The sequence below is a fragment of the Mirounga leonina genome, unplaced genomic scaffold, assembly GCF_011800145.1.
Source record: "Mirounga leonina isolate KUSES-001 unplaced genomic scaffold, KU_Mleo_1.0 Mir_129, whole genome shotgun sequence".
NCBI lineage: Eukaryota > Metazoa > Chordata > Mammalia > Carnivora > Phocidae > Mirounga > Mirounga leonina.
The window spans coordinates 9,886,096-9,911,745 of record NW_023270323.1 but is presented as its reverse complement, the minus strand read 5'-3'; the positions used below and the strand labels follow the sequence as shown (position 1 = coordinate 9,911,745).

Sequence of the window (25,650 nt, the reverse complement as noted above, 5' to 3'; positions counted from 1 at the left end):
AAGAAAGAAAGAAAGAAAGAAAGAAAAGCTGAGAATAGTGGTGAGGAGTTTGGCCAAATAAAAGGAACTCAAACCATACAAAGCAGAGAACCAGAGTCAGGCTCACTGTCTGTAAGGCAGGATGAGGCTGGCCACTTACAAAAGGGTGGAGGTAGTGAGAGACAGTGCTGTTCAGCTCTGCCTAGGGATGTGTGACTAGCTGTGTTGTGTGAATGGGGATACTGAGGCAGAGACACAGCACATTGGTGGGGAAGCCCCCCCAGCTCATCTTGCCTCCCTAGTGCCTCTAGAGGTCTCTGTGCCTCCCCTCTGTAAGGGGGGCAGTGGGCACTGGGAGCCACTGGAGTGGACCTTTGGCTGTGAAGTGCCTGGTCTCACCGGCTGCCTTTGGGAAGGTCTTCAACACTGCTGGATAAGGTCGGTGCTTTCATCACTCCCTGCTCAGTAATAGAGTTTCCCTAAATTACATTTGGCCTCAACAAAAGTGTGTGAGATTCAAGCTACTATCCTGGCCTTCCCAACCTCAGCAATTTATGACTGATAATGGGGGCACCTGGGTGGCTCAGGCATCTGCCTTCCACTCAGGTCATGATCCCGGGATCCTGGGATCAAGCCCCATGTTGGGCTCCCTGCTCAGCGGGGAGCCTGCTTCTCCCTCTCCCTCTGCTTGCCACTCCCCCTGCTTGTGCTCTCTGTCAAATAAATAAAATCTTAAAAAAAAAAAAAAAGACTGATAATGAATTAAATTATGTTAATCCTAAAAAAAAGTCCCTACTAAGTTCTGCCTAGGGATGTAGCTATTCCCTTCACAGCAAACAGGAAGACGCGGGTACACTCTGGTGGGCCTTCCTACTACTCCTCCACGTCTCTTAGCCCTCACATATTTTCCACATCTTTATCTCTCTGTGTTGTATCTTATATAATTTCTTCAGATACATCTTCTCTGTTCTCTATACAATTGTATTTACCTTTTATCCAAATTCTTAACTTCAATGATTAGGGATCCTTTTCATTTCTAAAACTAATATTTTGTTCTTCAAACTGGCCTAATTATTTGATAGTGTCCTATTCTTGTTCACGTTTTCAGTATCTTCTTTTTTTTTTTTTTTTACATTTTAAAGCACTTTAAGCAGAATTATTTTTCATTTTAATTCTGATAATTATAATATCTGAAGTCTTTGTGGTTCTGGTTCTGTTATCTATGGCTTGCTCGTTGATGTGTTTTATAATTTTTTAAGTTTTTTGGGCAGCCAACCTGTAGGAATTCTTTGAGGCCTAGTTGAGGGTACATTCATCTGGAAAAGTCTGGATTTCCTTCTCTCAGACATCTGGAGATATTACCAATCCTCATAATTAAATTATAGGCTCGTGTTTTGGGATCAGGTAAAGAATATAGATTCAGCTCCCAAATAGCATAAGATTTGGCCAGTGGCTACAAATTCTCAGGGGAGGTTTTTTTTTCTTCTTTTTAAAATGTCCATTCATAGTGTAAGTCAAGATAGCAATGTTTTCTTGTGGCCTACCTTTTCAGGGTGGGTTTCCTTTATAGTTTGCCCTTTCTGAGGGTATACTTCTGGGTCTAGGCATTATGCTTCCATTTTATGCAAACTCAAGGCTTTGACCCCATCCCCTCTGTGCAATGCAGTTCAGATCACAAAGACAACTGTATATCCCAGATACCCAGGGACTTCAAGCATTAGCTTACCTGCTTGGTCTTTGCTCCATTACGGATCCTAGTGGACTCAATCATCTAAAAGTAGGTTTTAATATTTAATGAAGTATTTTTAGATATTATGTAGCTGGGTAGTTTCAGAGTCTCTAATGCTGCAAAAGTGCTGAAAACAAGAGTCCTCAAATATATCTGTCACCTTTTTTACTTTTTCGTGTTATTATGGAAAATTACAAACATTACACAAGTAGAAAAAAAAATATGATGAGCCCCAATGTACTGATCAGCAACTAGTGGCCAGTCTTAATTTTATTCATATTTCCCTTTTCTCTCCCTTTCCCACAAACTATTTTCCTTAAGAATGTTTTCAGGTTTTTATTTATTTATTTGAGAGAGAGAGAGAGAGAGAGAGCACGAGTTGGGTGGGAGGGGCAGAGGGAGAGGGAGAAGCAGGCTCCCCAATGAGCAAGGAGCCCGACATGGGGCTCAATCCCAGGACCCCGGGATCATGACCTGAGCCGAAGGCAGACGCTTAACTGACTGAGCCACCCAGGTGCCCTCCCACAAATGATTTTGAAACAAATTTCAGAAAGCAAATAATTTTATTCATAAATATTTTCATATGTATTTCATAAATATTTTCATAATGCCTCCCCTGACACACAGAAGATGTTTGGAAATGTCCAGTAGCCTTTTTGTGGTCATAATATTTGAGGGTTGTTATTGTCATGTAATGGTCATGAGCCAAGGATGGAAAGCATCCCGTAAAATAAGCAACAGTGTCACATCCAAGAAATCATTCCCAAATACAGTGTCATAATGATTTTCACCTATGTGTTCTTCTAAGGATTTTCCAGTTTTAGCTCTTACCTTTAGGTCTTTGATCCATTTTGAGTGTTTTCTGTCCATGGTATAAAGAAAAGATCCAACTTCATTCTTTTGCATGTGGATATACAGTTTTCCCAGCACAATTTCTTGAAAAGACTATCCTTTTCCCATTAAATGATCTCTGTACCCTTGTTGAAAATCAATTGACCATATAGGCATGGAGTTATTTTGGAGCTCTTTATTCTATTCCATTGGTCCATATGCCTATCCTTATGCTGGTACTACACTGTTGTGGTTATACTAGCTTGGTAGTAAGTTTTAGACTCAGAAAATGTGAGACTTCTAACTTTGTTCTTCATTTTCAAGATCATTTCGGCTATCCAGGGTCCCTTGAGATTCAGATGCATTTTAGAATGGGTTTTTCTATTTTTGCAAAAAATGCCATTGGGATTTTGATAATTATACTCAATCTATAAATCATTTTGGGTGGCATTGTCATCTTAACAATATTAAATATTATAATCCATGAACATAGGATGTCTTTCCACTTATTTATGTTTTCTTTAATTTCTTTCAACGATGTTTTGTAGTTTTCAGTGTACAAGTCTTTCACCTTCTTGATTACATTTATTGCTAAGTATTTTATTGTTTTTAATACTATTGTAAATGAAATTGTTTTCTTAATTTTCTTTTCAGATTGTTCATTGATGCGGTATAGAAAAGCAAGTGATTTCAGCATGTTGATTTTGTAGCCTGCAACTTTGCTGAAATCGTTCATTAGCTCTAACAATTTCTTTGTGTGTGTGGAATCTTTTGGGTTTTCTACGTATATGATCATACCATCGGGTGCCTGGGTGGCTCAGTTGGTTAAGCAACCAACTCTAATTTCAGCTCAGGTTATGATCTCAAGGTTGTGAGGCTGAGCCCCATGACAGGCTCTATGCTGAGAGTGGAGCCTGCTTGGTATTCTCTCTGTTCTTCTCCCTCTACCCCCCCAATCTCCCGCACCCTCATGTGTGCACACTCTCTCTCATTTAAAAAAAAAAAAAAAAAAAGATCATACCATCTGTGAACAGAGATAATTTTACTTACATTCCAATTTGGATGCATTTCTTTCTCTTGCCTAATTGCTCTGGTAAGATTTTCCAATACTGTGTTGAATATAAGTGGTAAAAGAAGGCATCTTTGTCTTGTATCTGATTTTAAGGATAAAGTTTTCAGTCTTTCACCACTAAGTATGTTAGCTGTGAATCTTTCATATATGACCTCTATCATGTTGAGAAAGTTTCCTTCTATTCTTAGTTTATTGAGTATTTTTTTGTCATAAAGGGTGTTGATTTTGTGAAATATCTTTTCTGCAAATATATTTGCTACACGAGATGATCATGTATTTTTTTCCCCTTCATTCTAATAATGTGGTATAGTGCATTGATTGTTTTTCATAAGTTGAACCATCCTCACATTCCAGGGTTAAATCCCACCTGGTCATGGCTTATAATCCTTTTAATAAGTTGCTGAATTCAATTTGCTAGTATTATGTTAAGAATTTTTGCATTTTTATTCACAAAGGATAGTAGTCCATAGTTCTTTTTTTCTTATAGTGTCTTTATGTAGTTTTGGTATCAGGGAATGCTGATTTCACAGAATGAGTTAGGAAGTGTTCCCTTCTCTTTAATTTTTTGGAAGCGTTTGAGACGGATTGGTGTTAGTTCTTTAAATATTTGGTAGAATCTACCTGTGAAGCCACTTGGTCCATTGCTTTTCTTTGTTGGGAGGTTTTTATTACTGATTTAATCTCCTTGCCAGTTGTAGGTCTATTCAGGTTTTCTATTTCTTTTTCTTTTTTTAAGATTTTATTTATTTTTTTATTTTTTAAATTCAAGAAAAATTTTTTGGTGGGTAGCAAAATTTATTGAGCAATAGTACAAAGCTCCCAAAGAGGGAGGGGACCCAAGAGGGCTGCCTTAAGATTTTATTTTTAAGTAGCCTCTACACCCAACGTGGGGCTCGAACTCACGACTCCGAGATCAAGAGTAACACACACCATCAACTGAGCCAGCCAGGTGCCCCTCAACTTTTCTATTTCTTCATGAGTTCATTTGGCAGATTGTATGTTTCTGGGAATTTGTCCCTCTTAATTAGGTTATCTAATTTGTTGACAGACAATTGTTCACAGTTTTCTTTTATAACATGTGTATTTCTATAAAATCAGTAGTAATGTCCCAACTGATGTTAGTAATTTGAGTCTTCTCTCTTTGTCCTTAGTGAATGTAGTTAAAGCTCTATCAGTTTTGTTGATCTTTTCAAAGAAACAATTTTTGGTTTCATGGTATTATTTTTATACTTACAAATATACATACTTATAAAATATGTTTTAGTACTTAGTCCATGATTTTATAACTGCTTACTTAAGTATTTTCCTTAAAAGGGTGTGAGTTACATTTTAAGGCCAGTTTCTAGCTTTATAATAGGTACTTAGTAAATTCATTGTTAAATGAACAAACGAGAGTAAGTTTAACGGGGTATACAAAAAGAAATGTATCTAAATCATAAATTCAAAGGAGGCAGGGGGTGGTTTGAGGAAAATGTGCAAAGTTAGCCCTTATACACTGAACACAGTCCAATTCCCTTAATAGCATGAGGTTTTGTTGTTGTTGTTGTTGTTGTTGTTGTTATTTAAAACAACAGTCCTTGAGGTGGACTTCTATTATTAAAGCCAGGTTTCTACATAGTTCAGTTCTTCCTCACTTCTCTTTGATGTTTAAATTCCTTGATCAAGAGCCAGCAAATAAAACCCCAATCTTATCAGGAAATAATGACTTTCTCTCTTTGTTCTCTTGCCTTACCTGAACTCGATGACTCCTGATGGTTTTGTTTATCTTCAATTTAAGCTCTGCCTCCAGTGCTCCAAAAAACCTTGCATTGCAAGTAAGTCATTTGAGTTCATTTACAAAATTAGAAGGGCATTTGGTTAATAGCAAAGTCCCTTTGATTCAGCGGGAGATGAGTTACTCAGCTTGCTGAGCTTAAACGCCACTGAAATGCTCACTAGCGGTGGGATTCTAGTGTGGTCTGATAATCCTAGAGTACCAAAGGTAGGCTTCAGTGACTCCATAAACCTTTTATGTAAATGTTGTTTTTAAGCTAGTTTAGCCATTTAGAGAAATTATTTGCAAATCATATAACTGATAAACAACTTGAATCATAGCATGGATATTTTTTCCCCAAATAAATAAATAAATGTTATTTACCTTTTTGGTTCCATTTCGTAGTGAAATTAAAAATGTAAATACTGCATATGCCTTTTTTTTTTTAAAGTGTAGTACAGAAGAACAATTTGTATCCAGAATTTATAAGGAACACTTACAACTCAATATCAAAAAAATAACCTAGTTTTAAAAATGGGCAAAAGATTTATGCAGACATTTCAGCAAAAATGTATGAATGACCAATAAGCACATGAAGAGATGTTCAACATCATTGTCATTATGGAAATATAAATTAAAGTCACAGTGAGATACCACTTCATACCACTAAAATGGCTATAATCAAAAGACACAATTAACAAGTGTTAGTGAGAGAATGTGGAAAAACTGGAATCCCCATACATTGCTGGTAGGAATGTAAAATGGTACAATTACTTTGGAAAAATAGTTCGGCAGTTTCTTAAAAAGTGAAACACAAATTTACCATATAACTCAGCGACTTCACTCCTATAGGAATCTATGTGAAAGAAATAATAACATATATTCATACAAAACCTATAAACAAATGTTAAGAGTAGCATTATTCACAATAGCCAAAAATCAGAAACAACCCGAATGTCTGTCAACTGGCAAGAAGATAAACAAAATTTGGTATATCCATACAATAGAATACTATTCAGGAATAAAAATGAATGATTCATGCTATAAGACAGATGAACCTCAAAAACATGCTCAATGAGAGACGCCAAGCAAAAAAAGATGGTAGGATTCCATTTAGCAAAATGCCTAGAGAAGGCAAAGCTGTCAAGTCAGAAAGGAGATTAGTGGTTGCCTGGAGCTTGGGGTGGGAACGGGGAATGACTGCAAATTGGCTTGAGGAATTTTTAAAAAATATACTTCCTATAATGCATTCAGCATTCTCAGTTACATCTTCTGTATATTGGCTCAAAAGAGCTCAGCCATATACTCGCATCAATCCATAGTCCGACTTGAGATGTGTTTCCACATCCAAAGTAGATTTTGACTCTGTGGATGGGAGACCCCAGGAACCACGGTAACTCGTGCCCCATTGCAATTAAGGACTGACAGTTCTGACAACTTTGAGTGCCATCAAGTTCCCAAAACCCTTTGATCAGTGCCAGCAAGAGAAGGGGGTGTGAACCCCTGCCCTAGGGCCCATTCATTGTTTTTTTTTTTTTAAAGATTTTATTTATTTATTTATTTATTTATTTTTGACAGAGAGAGACATAGCGAGAGCAGGAACACAAGCAGGGGGAGTGGGAGAGGGAGAAGCAGGCTTCCCGCTGAGCAGGGAGCCCGATGCGGGGCTCCATCCCAGGACCCTGGGATCATGACCTGAGCCGAAGGCAGACGCTTAATGACTGAGCCACCCAGGCGCCCTCATTGGTTTTTTTTAAAGCATTTGTTAGCATTTAGAACTTCCACGCAGCTTCAAGCCACCAGACACAGCGGCTGCCCCTCCTCCAAGCTCCCCCCCACAGATCCTTAATCTTCTTAGCGCCTCTGCTGAAGAATTTGGCGCTCCTGACGACAGGCTGCTTTGGGAGCTTTCCTTTCTCCAGAACCTTGCAGTAGCCTGATTGCACCACGTCAATGAGAGCAGCAGCTCCTGTCTTGTTTTCGGCTGCATTTACCTGCTTACATCTGCTCATCACTAATCAATATTCATTGTTTATCAAGGTCAACCGTTGGGCAGAAGCTTTGGTTCAAGCGGTAATGCCACATACCAACGGTCCCTAAGTAAGCTGGGTATTAGCTGTCTTAGTCGATCCTGTGGTGATGACGCCATCGGCATCACCCATCAGCGTGCCCCCCTCCCGGGGGGGCGGGGCAAGAAGAGGGGTGGTCCCAGTGCTTGCCGGTCCAGTGGTTGGGTGGCTCACGTGGCTTCAAAGTTTCCAGGTCGTCCTCTGCCTGAAGTGCTTAGCGAGAAGGCCAAAGGGGGGTGGGGCAGGAGACAAAACTTGACAGGTGCGAAGAGCCTGTAGGCCTAGGCATCAAGGATTTGCCTTGTGGCGCAGCCAGCTAAGCCGGTGTTCTGGACTCGCCCAGGGCTGTTTGGCCTCATCAGGGCTGCGCCAGAGCGCACTAGCCTGCAGTCGCAGAGATCTGAACCAGGGCTGAGCACGCAGCCTCAGGCTCCCGAGCCCAGGCTGGCCCCCGGCCCTGAGGCCCTCCACGGGCTAAGGCCCTGGGGGCTAGGGGTGGGGGCATGGACGGTTGAGGTGCAATGCAAGGAGTAAAGCTTGTGGCTGGGCCAGCAACAAATCAGGGGCACATTAAGAATCCAGGCCTGGGGGCGCCTGGGTGGCTCAGATGGTTGGGCGTCTGCCTTCGGCTCGGGTCATGGTCCCGGGGTCCTGGGATCGGGCCCCGTGTCGGGCTCCTGGCTCGGCCGGGAGCCTGCTTCTCCCTCTCCCTCTGCCTCTCTCCCTGCTCGTGCTCTCTCTCTCTCTGTATCTCTGTGTCTCAAATGGATAAATAAAAAAAATAAAAATAAAAAAAATAAAAAAGAATCCAGGCCTGTTTGTTCCTGAAAGGATAAAAGGTCTGGATAGGAGGTGGTACTGAACGCATCAGGTAACAGCAGTCCACACTGCACAGATCTCAGCAAGGGGGTCTTTCCTCTTGGTCCCCCTGTTTCAGCAAGATGGTCTTGCAACATGGGGTCAGCCATGGAGAACCGCGTATCTCCACTCCTGGCCCTCCCGGACAACTGGCAGGGCTTCCTCATTTGCTAAGTGAGGAAGAAGCTTCTACCCAAACGTATCCTTTACATGACTTCTTTCCAACCTACTATACTAGTAGGCCATGGTACATTTCAGTACGACCGGCTGCCCTTGTCACCAGATACTTTATGAGTAAGTGCTACTACTCTTCTCTAGTGCCTTTTCCGTACTTGCTTAGTCAGTCTACTGGACAGGCGTCACCTCTATTTTGTTGAAAGAGCCTTGTCACCTTAACAGCTCCACAAAAAGCGAGTTTTAAATCTCGTGAAGTCAACCTGCCGAAAGTCCTGGGTAGTGTTGCGTCTTTTACTGAGGGACACAAAGGCCAACTTTCTCAGCAGTTCGATAGCAGCGACAAGTGTTCTCTCAGAAGCAAACACTACTAGAGTTTGTGAAAGACAGCATTTATGCTTTGACTACACAGGGGATGCTGTGTGAGAAACCGCTAACGGAAGTTTCAGTATCATGGCAAGTATGTCCTCAATTTCGCTGGGATTGTAAGTCTCCCTTCTGGGACGCATCAAAGACCACAGACAACGTCACCTGCAACTTGCCAATCAATAAGATATCATTAGACGGTGAAAACTCTGGACATCAGAACTGTCCTCTGATACCATAGGAACATTCCAGGTCAACAGGTTACACGCTTATTACACAGCGCATAAAATGAATTTGCTCACAGGCCTCCCAATGACAAAATCACTTTCAGCTTTCACCTTTCACTGCAAGTTCTATAGCTATATTAGACACTTTTTTAAATGATTTTATTTATTTGTGTGTGAGAGAGCGTGCACAGCGGGGGTGGCAGCAGGCAGAGGGAGAAGCAGGCTCCCCGCTGAGCAAGGAGCCCGATGTGGGGCTCGATCCCAGGACCCCGAGATCATGCCCTGAGTCCAGGGCAGCCGCTTAACTGACTGAGTCACCCAGGCATCCCTATATTGAACACTTTTTACGGGAACATAGACCATGCATATTTTCACATAGACACGAACACGTCAGCTTCCAGGAGACCAACTATCCTTCTCCCTGGAAGTTTGGGAAATTAGAGAAGGGGGTGCAGGGGGTGCAGGAATCATAAGTTTGCAGCTAGGTTTTTGAGGCAATAGAAAGGTTCTAAAACTGGATTCGTAATGGTTACACAAGTCTATAAATTTACTAAATTCATCGGATTTTACACTTAAAATTTACAGCATTTAAATTTCAACAAAGCAGTTTTTTTAAAAAGCCAATAAACAACAATGTGTTTATCCTAAATATAGGGAGAAGTATTTCCTTACTTATTCAAAACATTTGAGAAATTGTACAAAAACATGCAGTGCTCTTTCATACACTATCTACCAAAGTTTAACATGTTGGAAGTCTGTGTGCTAACTTGTGGATGCTTATGTGTATTTCAGAATACATCCTCTCTTCTCATCTCTGTTTAATCAATGAAAAATCATAAAATTAAGATAACCCAAACGATGCAAAAACCTGAAACCATTTCTGGCTACTAGTCTATAAATCATATTTTCTTAATACTGTACAAGCAAAACAAATGTAGAAACAGGTTTATTTCAGAGGCTTTCTGCAACTATAATAAACCCTTTTTACAACATTTTTGTGCTCATCAAAAATACTGTTTCCATTGACTAACTTCATAATAAGTGAATGCTATAAATTTTAATATATAAATAACAATAAATACATTTTGTATATATTGGAGTTTATTTTATAAATACTATATGGACTCAACAATTCTTGGATTATCTGTTGTTTGTTTCTATTTAGACCAACCTGTTTGTGTTAAACACATTGATTTTTCAGATAGGTTATTATAAAACTATTTATAAAAGATTCAGTTTTAGGGGCGCCTGGGTGGCTCAGTCGGTTAAGTGTCTGCCTTCGGCTCAGGTCATGATCCCGGGATCCTGGGATCACGTTCCACCTGAGGGGGGTGGTCTTTGCTCAGCGGGGAGCCTGCTTCTCCCTCTGCCTGCCACTCCCCCTGCTTGTGCTCTCTCTCTCTCTGACAAATAAATAAATAAAAATCTTAACAAATGATTCAGTTTTAGCTTTGACCAGTTAATAAAGTGATTATATAAAAATATTTATAGCATTTATTTTTAATTTTTAAAAAGGCTTCTTTTGCTAAAACAAAAGAAATCTGAATACTCCTGGACCATAGGTGGCACAAAAAGATCAAGCTCAACTAGACTTTTACTAGCAGGGTGATTAGAAACGAGTTCAGTTTAAAAAAGCACCTTATAATTGCCCTCTAAGGCTGCCATGAAGGTAGATGGGATTGTCCTTAGACTGCAAGGTTTAACTTCAGAAAAACTTTTTTTTTTAAAAAATGAGGTGTTCTGTTTCCTCCTTTATCCACCACTTCATAGAAACACAGAGTGCTCTTTCCGTCTTCCTCCTTCCTGTTGGCTCGAGCTCAAACATGATGGCTGGAATCCCTGTGGCTGACCGGGACTGGGAGATGAGTCTGACAATGGAAGCCACACAGGACAAAGCAACAAGATAGAAGGGATGTGGGTTCTTTGAAACCATGGACTTTATCCTATCTCTGGAATGCCTACCTCAAGGTGTCTTGAACATGAGGGATGAATAAGTGTCCATATTGTTTATGCCACTGCTTGTAAACTAAACTTAATCCTAGGAGTATACTGAGATCAGAGTGGTGCAGACGGAGGGAGAGGTAGGCACAAAGGTTCTGAGACAGGAAATGCCTGACACCGTCAAGGCACAGCAAGGAGAGCGTGGCTGGGGTGTGAATAACTAGAGGGAAAATGGTCAGAGATTGTGTAGGGCTTAGTGGTCGGTACTATGAGGTACTCTGAGGCATGTATTTAGTTGTGGAAAGAAGGCATCACAGGGTTTCAAGAAGACAAGTGACCTGATTGATTTATATTTTAAAAGAATCTCTGGGACACCCGGGTGGCTCAGTAGGTTAGGCGGCCAACTCTTGGTTTCAGCTCAGGTCATGATCTTGTGGTCTTGGGATTGAGTCCCGGGCTCCACACTTGGCAGGGGATCTGCTTGAGGATTCTCTCCCTCTCCCTCCACTCATGTGCACTCTCTCTCTCTAAAATAAATAAATGATCATTAATTTTTTTAAAGAAAAGACCCTCTTTTTTTTTTTAAGATTTTTATTTATTTATTTATTTGAGAGAGAGAATGAGATAGAGCATGAGAAGGGGTAGGGTCAGAGGGAGAAGCAGACTCCCCGCTGAGCAGGGAGCCCGATGCGGGACTCGATCCCGGGACTCCAGGATCATGACCCGAGCCGAAGGCAGTCGCCCAACCAACTGAGCCACCCAGGCATCCCAAGAAAAGAACCTCTTTATAAAGAAGAGACTGATGCTAATGTACAAGAATCCTCACAGTGGGTACCTAAGCATTTATTACATATTCTCTACACTTCTTTTATATGCTTAATATATTCTAGGTTATAAATTTCGTAGAAAACTTTTCACAATCACCCTTATTAACTGGCCAAAGCTAAAACTGAATCATGTATAACTTTATTTACAATAACCTATCAGAATAAAGAATGTGTTTAACACAAAGGATTTGGTTTAAATAGAAACTAAAGGGGCACCTGGGCAGCTCAGTCATTAAGCATCTGCCTTCAGCTCAAGTCATGATCCCAGGGTCCTGGGATCAAGCCCCGCATCGGGCTCCCTGCTCCGCGGGAGGCCTGCTTCTCTCTCTCCCACTCCCCCTGCTTGTGTTCCCTCTCTTGCTGTCTCTCTCTATCAAATAAATGAATAGAATCTTAAAAAAATAAAAAATAAAATAAATAAATAAAAATTCTAAAATAAATAAATAAATAAATAAATAGAAGCTAAAAAAATAGTCCAAGAATGGTTTAGAGTCCATAGAGTATACTGATGCGCTCAGAGAGCTCCGCTTTTGAATCCTGCCTCAGGGTTTTCTTAAGTGGGTGGGTGATCTTGATTAAATCATTTAACCTTCCTAATCTACCAAAGTGTAATTATCTTTATCTCTGAAGATTTTCTGAGGACTAAGTGCTTAGCACAGTTCCTGGCACAAAGAATCATCCCATATATGGTGTCTTTATTAGTAGTAGTCACAATTATTAGACTAATAATAACATTGGATCAGAACCGTATGAAATTTCCAGTCCCTAGAGAGGTTTTTCTCTATTGTGGGTGGAGACAGCTCACACAAGCATTTTCTATTACTTGGATGACAAAACCCTTAAGCTTTTTTCTACCCTCATACTTGGAAGTCTGGAAGTACCCACTTAGGAGACTTGAATATCTAAATCATAGAAAGGAATGTCCCAGGGGCACCTGGGTGGCAGTCGGTTAAGCATCTGACTCTTGGTTTTGGCTCAGGTCATGATCTCAGGATTGTGGGATTGAGCCCAACATCGGGCTCTGGGCTCAGCGTGGAGTCTGCCTAAGACACTCTCTCCCTCTCCCTTTGCCCCTCCCCCCCCAAAAATAAATAAATCTTTAAAAAGAAAGAAAGGAATGTCCCATGAGAAAATCAATTATCATTCTAATTCATATCTCGATTTCTTGTGAGCTTATTATGAATCAGTAACTATGAGGCCATCAGCACAAGTAACTGAAAAAGATCCAGTTTCTAGACCCACGTAGGTGAGGCCCAGCCTCTTAACTAGGTTGATCTTATGTCAGTACTGCTTGCCAAGTACTTGATCATTTGAGATCAATTAATCATTTGAGAACTAACTGAGGCATAGAAACAAACAAAAAGTGTGTTTGCTATGACTGTTGAGGATAAAAACTGGTATTTAAAACCATTCATGGGGCGCCTGGGTGGCTCAGTTGGTTAAGCGTCTGCCTTCGGCTCAGGTCATGATCCCGGAGTCCTGGGATCGAGCCCCACATCAGGCTCCCTGCTCGGCGGGAAGCCTGCTTCTCCCTCTCCCACTCCCCCTGCTTGTGTTCCCTCTCTCGCTGTGTCTCTCTCTGTCAAATAAATAAATAAAATCTTTAAAAATAAATAAATTAATTAATTAATTAATCAATTAATTTAAAAAACTATTCAAGCAGACTTCCAATTTCTAGTCAGGCACATAAGGACCTTGGAAGTCAGTCTACCCTAACAACAAATTAAAACTGAACAAACTAAAAAATCAATAGCTTTTCTTAGATCTGTCAGAGAAGTGAGGAAAGGACAAACTGCTTCCCCTAAAATTGGAGACAACAGGTGAACAGAAAATCACAATTTAACAGGACAAAACCCCGCAAACAAAAACCTCTGTGGAAACCAGTGCCAACGTAGGAAAACCTGAATTGCAATTGATAAATTGCCAGTGGACAGGCCTATGAGCTAAAAACCCTAAGGGGGTCCCATCATTTTTGTGAGTTTTATCTCCTGAAGTCTACTAGGTCTTCACAGGAAAGATCAGAGAAAAATCCCCTTGGGCTTCCCATAGGAAAAGTAACCATTTTGAAACAAAGAACATTCTGTTCTTAAGAAAGCCTGCCCTCAAGAGAAACTATTTTATCAGACCCTAACCTGTTTAGGTTTTGTCAGAATTTAAAATGACCTGGGAGAAGGTGAATACCCAACTCCAGCCCCCTCCAGCCATCTTGTCTTCTCTAAGGTTGGGGTAGTAGGGGCTGAGAAACATTTGTGAAGTTCAAAGCCTAGGAGCACAGGCTCACTAAAAGACTTACACCCAGTCATGGGACTGCAGAACACTACCCCTCTTTCCACACCTTACCACTACATCACTGAAGATCTATTTACCAGCATTCCTTTCACTCAGTATGTAATGTCTGGCTTTCTTTCTTTCTTTTTTTAAAATTTTTAAAAAGATTTTATTTATTTACTTATTTGAGAGAGAGAGTGTGCGCATGAGTGGGGGAGAGAGGTAGGGGTGCCCCCAGGTGTCCCCAGATCATTAATTTAAAACAACTACTATGATTAGGGGCGCCTGCGTCGTTCAGTCGTTAAGCGTCTGTCTTCGGCTCAGGTCATGATCCCAGGGTCCTAGGATCGAGCCCCACATTGGGCTCCCTGCTCAGCAGAAGCCTGCTTCTCGGTCTCCCACTCTCCCTGCTTGTGTTCCCTTTCTCGCTGTGTCTCTCTCTGTTAAATAAATACATAAAATCTTTAATTAATTAATTAATTAAACAACTATGATTAATACAGTAAGTGTTCTTTTTTTTTTAAGATTTAATTTATTTTAGAGAGAGAGTGTATGTGAGCAGGGGGAGGGGCAGAGGAAGAGGAAAGGAATCTCAAGCAGACTCCAATGCTGGGCTTGATTCCATGACCCTGAGATCATGACCTGAGCTGAAACCTAAACACCCCAATCGGTTAAGTGTTCTAATGAAGAAAGTAAACCTGGTGGGGTGCCTGGCGGCTCAGTTAGTTAAGCATCTGCCTTTGGCTCAGGTCATGATCTCAAGCCCCGCATTGGGCTCCCTGCTCAGTGGGGAGCCTGCTTCTCCCTCTCCCTTTGCTGCTCCCCCCTACTTGTGCTCTCTCTCAAATAAATAAAATCTTAAAAAAAAAAAAAAAAGTAAACTTGAAAGAATAGATAGGAAATGTAAACAGATGAAAATTCTAGGAGTCAAAAAAATGTTAGGGAATAAAAACACTGTAACAGAAATAAAGAATGCCTTTCATGGGCTTATTGGCAGGCTGAATATAACTGAGGAAAGAATCTCTTGATCTTGAGAATGTCAATGGAAACAAAGTAAAGAGAAAAAAGACTGAAAAAAAAAAAGGAACAGAATATCCAAGAACTGTGGTACAACTATAAAAAGCATAGCATACACATAATGAGAATACCAAAAGGAGAAGAAAGAGACAAAGATACAAAAGTAATACTTGAAGCAATACTGACTGGGAATTTCCCCCGAACTAAGATCAGACACAAACCACATGTCTTAGCTGTCTGCTACAAGTTACTATAGACTGGGTGACTTAAACAGCAGAAATTATTTCTCAGAGTCCTGGAGGCAGAGAAATACAAGATCAAGGTGCTGGCAGATTTGGTTCTGGTAAGAGCCAGCATCCTGGTTTGTAGATGGCTCTCTCCTTACTGCATCCTCACATGACCGAGTCAGAGCAAGCTCTCATGTACATTTTTAGAAAAGCACTAATCCCCATTCATAAAGGCTCTACTCTTAAGACCTAATCACCTCCCAAAGACTCCCACTTCTTAATACCAAGGGGAACACAAACACTCAGCCTATAACATCACAAAACCACAAGAAACTCAGAGAACACCAGGCAGGATAAACACCAAATAAATTACACCTAAGCATATCATATTCAAGCTGCAGAAAACAAAAGACAAAGTCTTGTAAGAAGAAGTCTTGTAAAAATAAAAGACAAAGAAAAAGTCAGAAGGAAAAAACTTATTTATAGAGAAACAAAGATAAAAATTACATCCAGGGGCGCCTGGGTGGCTCAGTCGTTGAGCGTCTGCCTTCGGCTCAGGTCATGATCCCAGGATCCTGGGATCAAGCCCCGCATCGGGCTCCCTGCTCCGCGGGAAGCCTGCTTCTCCCTCTCCCACTCCCCCTGCTTGTGTTCCCTCTCTCGCTGTGTCTCTCTCTGTCAAATAAATAAATAAAATCTTAAAAAAAAAAAAATTACGTCCAATTTCTCTAAAACCATGTGAACAAGAAGGGGGTGGAGTGATATAAAGTATTGAGAGAAGGGAACCTGGGTGGCTTAGTCAATTAAGCATCTGCCTTCGGGTCAGGTCATGATCCCAGAGTCCCAGGATCGAGGCCACCGTTGGGCTCCCTGCTCAGCAGGGAGTCTGCTTCTCCCTCTCTCTCTGCCCCTCCCCCTGCTCCTTCTCTCTCTCTCCTTCACTCTCTCTCAATAAATACAGTCTTAAAAAAAAATAAAGTATTGAGAGAGAAAAAACCCAAAACACTAACCTAGAGGTGAAGAAGAAATATTTTCTCAAACAAACTGAGGCAATTTGTTGCCTGTTTACCTTCCTTGCAAGAAACGTTAAAAGAAGTTCTTTAGAGAAAAGGAAACTAACGTTGTTCAGAAATTTGAAGACAACCACTAAAAAAAGTAAAAAAAAAAAAAAAAAGACATAATTTATATATTAACAAAGGAGAGAAAATAGAATCATATAAAATGCTTATTTAAAACAATAAATGCCATAAATGGTAGGGGGAAAAAGGTGGAAGACAAAAATAGGAACAAAGAACAAGGCAATAGGGGCGCCTAGGTGGCTTAGTCGGTTAAGCGTCTGCCTTCGGCTCAGGTCATGATCCCAGGGTCCTGGGATTAAGGCCCTCCATGGGCTCCCTGCTCAGTGGGGAGTCTGATTCTTCACTCTCCCTCTGCCCTCCCCCTGCTCATGCTTTCTCTCTCATTCGCTCTCTCTCTCTCAAATAAATATATAAAATCTTAAAAAAAAAGAACAAGGCAATAAAGAGAAAACAATAACAAGATATATATTAATCCGAATACATTAATAATCATTTTAAACATCAATGGCCCAAATACAATAATTAAAAGACAAAAATAGTCAAACTGGGTCAAAAGAACTACACAGTGTCTAAAAAAAACCCACTTTAGGGTGCCTGGGTGGCTCAGTTAAACAGCTGCCTTCAGCTCGGGTCACAATCCCAGGGTCCTGGGATCGTGGCTGTGTCAGGCTCCCTGCTCGGTGGGGAGTCTACTTCTCCCTCTGCCTCTGCTGCTTCTCCTGCTTGTGCTCTCTGTCAAATGGATGAATAAAATCTTAAACAAAACAAAACAAAACACCCTACTTTATTTTTATTTTTTAAAGATTTTATTTATTTATTTGTCGGAGAGAGAGAGAGAGCAGAAGCAGGGGGAGTGGCACGCAAAGGGAGAAGCAGGCTCCCTGCCCAATGTGGGACTTGACCCGAGGACCCTGGGATCATGACCTGAGCCAAAGTCAGAAGCCCAACCGACTAAGACACCCAGGCATCATAAAAACCCCACTTTAAATATAAGCACACATATAAATTAAAAACAAATGGACAAAGAAAGATATACCATGCTAATACTAATCAAAAGAAAGTCAGATTACTTATATTGAGCAGCATTCAAAGCAAGGAAAACTATCAGGATAAAGAGGAGCATTAAATAATGATAAAGGGGTCGGGGCGCCTGGGTGGCTCAGTCGTTAAGCGTCTGCCTTCGGCTCAGGTCATGATCCCAGGGTCCTGGGATCGAGCCCCGCATCGGGCTCCCTGCTCAGCAGGAAGCCTGCTTCTCCCTCTCCCACTCCCCCTGCTTGTGTTCCTGCTCTCGCTATCTCTCTGTCAAATAAATAAAATCTTTAAAAAAATAAAATAAAATAATGATAAAGGGGTCAATTCTCCAAGAAGACATAATAATCTTTAAAGAGTATGCACCTAACAACAGAGCATTAAATACATGAGGAAAAGCTGATAGAACTGCAAGGAGGAGTAGACGAATCTGCACTTATAGTTAGAGACTGTAATACCCTTCTATCAGAAATGGACATACCCACCATGTAGAAAATAAGTAAGAACATAGTTGAACTCAACAGCACCATCAATCAACTGAGTATAATTGACATCTATAAACTACTTCTTTCAACAACAGCAGATTCCACATTCTTCTCAGGCTGACATGGACCAAACACCAAGATAGACCACATCTTTAAAATTTTTCAAGAAAAAAAGTCATACAATGTATGCTCTCAGATCATAATGGATTTAAACTAGAAATTTATTTAATAAAGATAACTGGAAAATCCCAAAATATTTGAAGGTTAAATATACTTTCAAATTACACATGGGTCAAAGAAGAAATCTCAAGAGAAATTAATAACATTTTGAGCTAAATGAAAATGAAAATACAACTTATCAAAACATATGAAATGCAGCAAAAACAGTGCTTAGATGAAAATTTCCAGCATTAAATGTATATATTAAAAAAGAAAAAAAATCTAAAATCAGTCATCTGAGTTTCAACCTTAGGAAATTAGAAAAAGACGAGAAAATTAAATGTAAAGTAAGAAAAGTAGAGAAATAATAAAATTATAGCACAAATAATGGAATTGAAAACAGGAGATTGGCAGAGAAAATTAATGAAGGATAAAAAGCTGGTTCTTTTAAAAGAACAACAGAATTGATAAGCCTCTAGATAAGCTAACTAAGAGATAAAAATAAAAAGAAATGACAAAGTTAATACTGATATTAATATATCAGAAAGGAAAGTGTGAACATTACTGCAGAACCCATGAACATTAAGTAAATAGAAAAGATACCATAAACATCTCTTTCCCCACAATTTGATAATCTAGATGAAATGGACCAATGAAAGACACAATCTTCCCAAACTCACACAAGAAGAAATAAACAATCTGAATAGTCCTATATCTTTAGAAACATTAAATCAATAACTTTCCAAAGCAGAAAGCACCAGGCCCAGATGGGGTCACTGGGTAATTCCATGAAACATTTAAGGAAGAAATTATACCCATTCCCTACAATTTCTTTCAGAAGACAGAAGCCAAGAGAATATAGTTAACCTTTGAACAACATGGGTTTGAACTTCAGGGGTCCACTTGTACATGGATTACTTTCAATAAATACAGTACAATAAATGTATCTTCTCTTCCTTGTGATTTTCTTAATAACATTTTCTTCTCTAGCTTACTTTACTGTAAGAATATGGTATAAAATGTTAAAAATGGTATAATATAGCATAAAATGTTATAAAATCAGTAAGGCTTCCAGTCAACAATAGGCTGACTGGGATGTTTTAGCATTTTAGCATTTTAGCACTAAAAAGAAATGAACTATCAGCCATGAAAAGACGTGGAGGAAACTTAAATGCCTGTTACCAGGTAAAAGAAGCTAATCTAGAAAGGCTACATACTGTATGATGGAATTCAGGAAAAGGCAAAACTGCACAGACAGTTAAAAGATCAGTGATTGCCAGAGAGAGGAGAGAGGGAGGACAATAGTTAAGGTACAGAGGATTTTTAGGGCAGTGAAACTATTCTGTATGATACTATAATAGTGGATACACATCACTGTACATTTGTCAAAATCCATATTACTTTCAACACCAAGAGTGAACCCTGACATAAACTAAGGACTTGGGATCATAAATGACAATGCTATCAAGGTATGTTGATCACTTGTAAGAGATGTACCACTCTGGATGGGTATGTAGATAGTGCGGGAGGCTGTGACATGTGGAGGGGCAGGGGTTATGTGGGGACTCTCTGCACTCTTTGTCCCATTTTGCTGTGAATCTAAAACTGCTCCAAAAAAACAAAGCCTATTCAAAGAGGAAGTTAGACATACAAGCATCTAATGAAGAGACATGTGCAGGTAAACAAAAACACTAAAACTAGTACGATGCAGAAATTATGCAACGAGACTGCCAGGCTTCAGCTCCCAGCCCTACTCTATCAGTTTGTCACTTTGGTCAACTTCTTGGTTTCCTCATCTGTCAAAAAAAGGACACCCATCTCTGAGGTTGCTGGGAGGCCAACATAAGTTAACACACGTAAATGAAGTGTTTAGAAAAGCAGCTGGCAGTTAGTAAGTACACAGTAAATGTGAGCTATCATTAATATTAAAAGAACAAAAAAAATCAACACAATATTTTATAAAGCCCACCATGCCAGGAGACGTCATATCTGTCTGCTAGGGGAAAAAGCATACAGATTTTCTTTTTTTCTTTCTTTCTTTCTTTCTTTTTTTTTTTTTTTGGTGTGTGTGTGTATACAGATTTTCTTAATGTATCACAAGTATGGGCCCTAAGATACAGTAGAAAATAGCATATTATGACAAAATACAATCTACAGACCAGATAATCTCTTTTGATATACTTAATTCAATAAGGCTATTTGGTGATACTGTTATAGTTTTAAGTAGAGTCATCCTTAAAATATGCAGAAACACCATATATATAAGATTGAGGGGCGCCTGGGTGGCTCAGTCGTTGAGCATCTGCCTTCGGCTCGGGTCATGGTCCCAGGGTCCTGGGATCGAGCCCCGCATTGGGCTCCCTGCTCGGCGGGAAGCCTGCTTCTCCCTCTCCCACTCCCCCTGCTTGTGTTCCCTCTCTCGCTGTGTCTCTCTCTCTGTCAAATAAATAAAATCTTAAAAAAAAAAAAAAAAGATTGAGCTTCAAGTTGAGGAGATGTAAGATTGAACATTGAGGGAGATAAAGATTATTGCATACCATGAGTCAAAATGAGATTTTGCAAATAAAATGTCAAATCTCTTCGGACAGGGTTGTTTGGCAGGACGTATCTGCCACACAATCTGTGCTCTTTTTTTTCGAATTGAGTAATGTATTTTGTATACTCAATGTTGGACTACATTGAAACCCATTATTTTAGATTTTTTAATTTCTTCTGGTACTTGTATTCTAGGATTTCAGAAGGTACAGGAAAGGAAACAAGAGAAGCAACAAGAAAGTTTGGACAAGCAGGGCAATGATTAGACAGCAATCTAGATCAGCAGTTCTTGGGTCTTAACCTGCATCAGAATAACCTGGAAGCTAACAAGAATCATGGAGGCCCAGTTTCTCTGAAGCAGGAAGAGGTCTAGGCCTTTGCTGTTTTACCAAATTCCCCAGGTGATTGTGTCTGGACCCAAGTTTGATCTGGACCATCTGTCTAATCTCTCCCTTGCTACTGAGGGGCCAGAGAGGAAGTGGTGTGGGTGTTACCTGGGAAGCTGGTTAGAAATGCAGAATCTTGTGCTCCACCCTAGATCTACAGAGTTAGAATCTGCATTTTTTTTTTAAAGGTTTTATTTATTTATTAATGAGAGACAGAGAGAGAGAGAGAGGCAGAGGGAGAAGCAGGCTCCCAAGGAGCAGGGAGCCCGATGTGGGGCTCGATCCCAGGACCCTGGGATCATGACCTGAGCCGAAGGCAGACGCTTAACCATCTGAGCCACCCAAGCGCCCTAGAATCTGCATTTTTCACAAGATCCTCAGGTGATTTATACGGACATTAAGGATTGAGAACTTCTCAACCTCTTTGCACTTTGGAATCTCTAGGAAGAGATTCTGAGTTTGGCCTGGACTTTGGGGTTTTGTAAAGTTCCACAGGCTATTTAAAACTCGGCAAAATTTGGGGCGCTTAGGTGGCCCGGTCATTTAAGCATCTGCCTTCAGCTCAGGTCATGATCCAGGAGTCCCGGGACTGAGCCCACCATCGGGTTCCCTGCTCAGCAGGGAGTCTGCTTCTCCTTCGGCCTTTCACCCCACTCATGCTCTCTCTCTCAAATAAATAAATAAAATCTTAAAAAAAAAGAATTCTCATTAAAAAAATAAATAAAATTCAGCAAAATTTGAAAAGAGATTTTATTGTTTTAAAAATTTTTACTTATTTATTTGAGGCAGAAACAGAGAGCGAGCATGAGCAGGGGGTGGGGCAGAGGGAAAAGCAAACTCCCCGCTGAGCAGGGAGCCAAACGTGGGGCTTGATCCCAGGACCCTGAGATCATGACCTGAGCTGAAGGATGCTTAACTGACAGAGCCACCCAGGCGCCCTGAAAAGAGATTTTAGAAGCTAAGATCACAGGGTATGTGGATGGCTCAGTCGGTTAAACACCTGCCTTTGGCTCAGATCATGATCCCAGGGTCCTGGGATCTAATCCTGCATCAGGCTCCTTGCTCAGCGGGGAGCCTGCTTCTCCATCTTCTCCCCACTCTTGCTCTGTCGCTGTCTCTGCCTCTCTCAAATGAATAAATAAATAAAATCTTTAAAAATAAAAAAATTTAGAAGCTAAGATCACAGCATGACTATAGGTGCAGTACTATCATGTTTATCTCAAAGGGTCTTATCAACTGCAATATTCCATGGGGTGCCCCCAACATGCTACTAAATGGAAAATGTCCATTAATGCCTCCCCAATAAGTTTAAGAGATTATACCTTTAGAATTGTTTGTTTCAGTAGTTTAGTAGCATAAACCCCCCCTTAGTTTCCCTTTTCTCTTTCACTCCCACCCAAATTAAATTCCATTTAAATATCATTTTAATGAAACTGGTGTTCAGCAAAGCACCAATAAAATGAGATTCCATCTACAACCAATGAAAACACTAAGGGTGATTCAAAAGATTGTATAGCAGATTATTCAAGAACTAGAGAGGTGAGAACAGAATGAGGGATGGAATTGAATAGATGATGAAGAGATGAAATTGCTGAGGGAAAGCAATCCTGTTCTTTTTTTTTTTTTTGAAAGATTTTATTTATTTGACAGAGAGACACACACAGCGAGAGAGGGAACACAAGCAGGGGGAGTGGGAGAGGGAGAATCAGGCTTCCCGCTGAGCAGAGAGCAGATGCGGGGCTCGATCCCAGAACCCCAGGATCATGACCTGAGCCGAAGGCAGACGTTTAACGACTGAGCCACCCAGGCGCCCCTTCTTTTAGATTTTGTAAACTGTTAATGACAACTGGCTTCTAGCGACTGGATTCAATGATCCGGGGCTGCAGCTAACTGACAACCATGGCTGGTTCCCGGTATAAGGTTGTAGTTAACAACTTGTTAGACTATTGCTTCAGAGTGGCTTAATCAGAGTGTTTCACAACTGGAGCTGCAAAATAACTTGAGAGCTACACCTAAGAAACCAGGTTTTCTTTAAACTTGAGAAAGAACAGCTAGATGTTATTGATGGTATCAAAATAAAATTTGATCCCATTGGCACAAGGTTAAATTTTACAGATTACCCTGAGATACTTACCCTCTATTTTCACACCATAAAAAAAAAAAAAAAAAAGGTAATAAGTTGCAGACTAATGTTCCTACTAATAGTGAAAGCAGGCCAGAAACATGTACCTGAGAAAACGATGCAGAGCAATTAAATTATAAAAAGCACAAGAGTAAATTAAGATAACAGATGATGACTCAAAATAAATAGAATATTAAAAATGAGAGAAAAAAACTTTAAGAAGTAAATAAAGAGTTAAATATTTGAGAATAAGTGACAATTATTAAAATTGTATGAAGAACAGTGAACATATGAATTATAGAAGTCCTTGAAGAACCAAAGTAAGGAAATAGAACAAAATATATTTTAAAAAGTCTGCAACTCAAGAAAATTTTCCTGAAATTAAACTTAAGAAAAAAAATAAAACATGTATTCTGCACATTAAAAAAAAAAAAACCAGCAGCTACACCAAAGGAGTTTTAGTTCCAAACCTGAAAGAAGGTTTCGTTCCAAACCCTCTAAATACAATTGTTTTTTCTTTTAATCACTTTGCAAATCTTCTCCTTCCTCTTCTCTATTTCTCTAGTTTTCTTCTCAAGAGGGAAAGAATTTTGTTTCTTCTAAAAGAGCCAACATGGGGGCGCCTGGGTGGCTCAGTCAGTTAAGTGTCTGCCTTCGGCTCAGGTCACGATAATCAGGGAGTCTGTTTCTCCCTCTGCCCCTCACCCCACTCGTGCTCTCTCTCTCACTCTCTCTTTCAAATAAATAAAAGCTTTAAAAAAATAAAAATAAAAGAGCCAACAAAACCACTGCCCCCTCCCCAAAGAATTTAAGCAAAGCATTCCCCTGCTACGAGAATAACAGGTATGTAAAATTGACTATATTTGCTTAGCGTAGCATTTGGACACAGAATAATTTTGCTATAGATATTCAACAGTCAACAGCCTGAGCATGAATTTGCTCACCCACAGTTGCCACATGGGTCCGTGTGTGTGAAAGTGCTGCACATCTTCAGTGTATTTTAGGCTCTGGATCATTTGTCCTCACATGGCTGAGCAAGATAGCTCCATTTTATTTGTTCTGTTGCCTACAAATAAAGGGGGATAGTTGAAAGTGCTTTAAAGGAATAAAGGACTCTGGTTGTTTCTGGTGAAGCGGACTCATTATTCTCTCCATCAGAGAGGAATTCATTTCATTGTTTTAGAGGCATTGGCTGGGAGGATTAGGATGCTAATAGGGAGTACTTGATTTCAGAATTAGAGTAGTGGGTTCTGCATGGAAATAGACATGAAATCCAGGTCCTAAGCTGTTACAATATTTGTCAGTTAAAAACAAAAAATGTTTGAGAATCCCATGAGACAGGAAGGCCAGGCTGGCCTGAACAATACTACCCAGCCTCTGAAGAGTCCTGCCAATTCTTTGTTTTGGCTTTGCTTTCTTTAAAGCTGCTTCCTCCTTGGCCAGGAGTTGTTCATCCTCTCCTGAAGCATATTTACCAGCAGGGACACATTAAAAAACATGAAAAAAAAAAATTCCTGTAGTTGTTCCCTTCAAGTGCACTGGCAGAGAACTTGACTTCCTGGACAGCACAACCTGTTTGTGTCTTGGGCTCTTCTCTATGAAAAGTCTCCCAAAGAGCCCAGCAGACTGCAACATTCCAGCTCATCAGTCTATACATTATCCCTCTAGGTTTGTGTTGCTTAACTCTTACCAGATTTATTTGGAAAAGCCAAGATTCTAATATTATAATACCTAAGAGTTAAACCCCTATGAGCAATGCATTCCAGTTATACTTTGAGTTGCAAAAAGTTCTTTTCTCTCTTGAAAAAGTAAACTTTTCTCCACACTATCTTCTGATATAGATACTAATTCCAACTCACTTGGTATAAACAACAATAAAATTAAACTAAAAATATAAACAACCTACAGATGTATACTTCTTTCTGAAAATTTACCCTTGTTTTCCACATTCATAAAGGTACTCTTATCGTTCCTTTGTATGTGGTCACCAGTCCCATTACTTCTTCCTTTACAATGTTGCAGGAGTCTGTCTTTTTCCATAACCTCTGACCTTACCATGGCTTAGCCCTTTATTACCTTATATCTGTTTTCTAACTATTCTCTGTCAAGAACACTGACTTCTCTAATCCAACCCACACCATCCTACACCTTGTCCCCCGTATTACCTTTATTCTAGAACCACCAAAGTCTTTCTTTATACCATTGCCTGTTGAAAAACCATTCATTCTTCTCTTTACTAAAAGAATTGGGTCCAAACTCCTGAGCCTGAGAAGCATGACCACCACAACCTGGTGTTGAGACCTTTCCCTCCTCTTCTTTTCTAGGACAGCTAGGCTGCCATGCTAGAGGGTCAACATGCACCTTAAAGTCATGCCTTTTATTTTCTCACTTCCGTTCCTTTGCTCATACTCTTGCATCTCATGGCATTCCCCACTCTTACAGCTTCAAATCCAAAATATTTTTAAAGCAAAGATTTTCTAAGACTAACTTTCTCCATGAAGCCTTCCTTGACCA

General features: G+C 40.1%; 1 protein-coding gene across 5 annotated transcripts in view; it reads right to left on the bottom strand.

Annotated features, from left to right (window-relative positions):
• Positions 1–25,650, bottom strand: part of ABCG2 (ATP binding cassette subfamily G member 2 (Junior blood group)) — a 144,070-nt gene that overhangs the window by 78,051 nt on the left and 40,369 nt on the right. For 2 of the 5 annotated variants that reach the window (XM_035004538.1, XM_035004539.1), the window contains exon 2: positions 24,085–24,202. The exons of 2 other annotated variants lie outside the window; for them this stretch is intronic. In XM_035004538.1, the coding sequence (XP_034860429.1) occupies positions 24,085–24,152 (68 nt within the window). In that variant the 5' untranslated portion in view covers positions 24,153–24,202. Of the gene's footprint in view, positions 1–24,080; positions 24,203–25,650 lie in introns of all 5 variants that reach the window. One more of the 5 variants, XM_035004540.1, reaches the window with a different exon arrangement.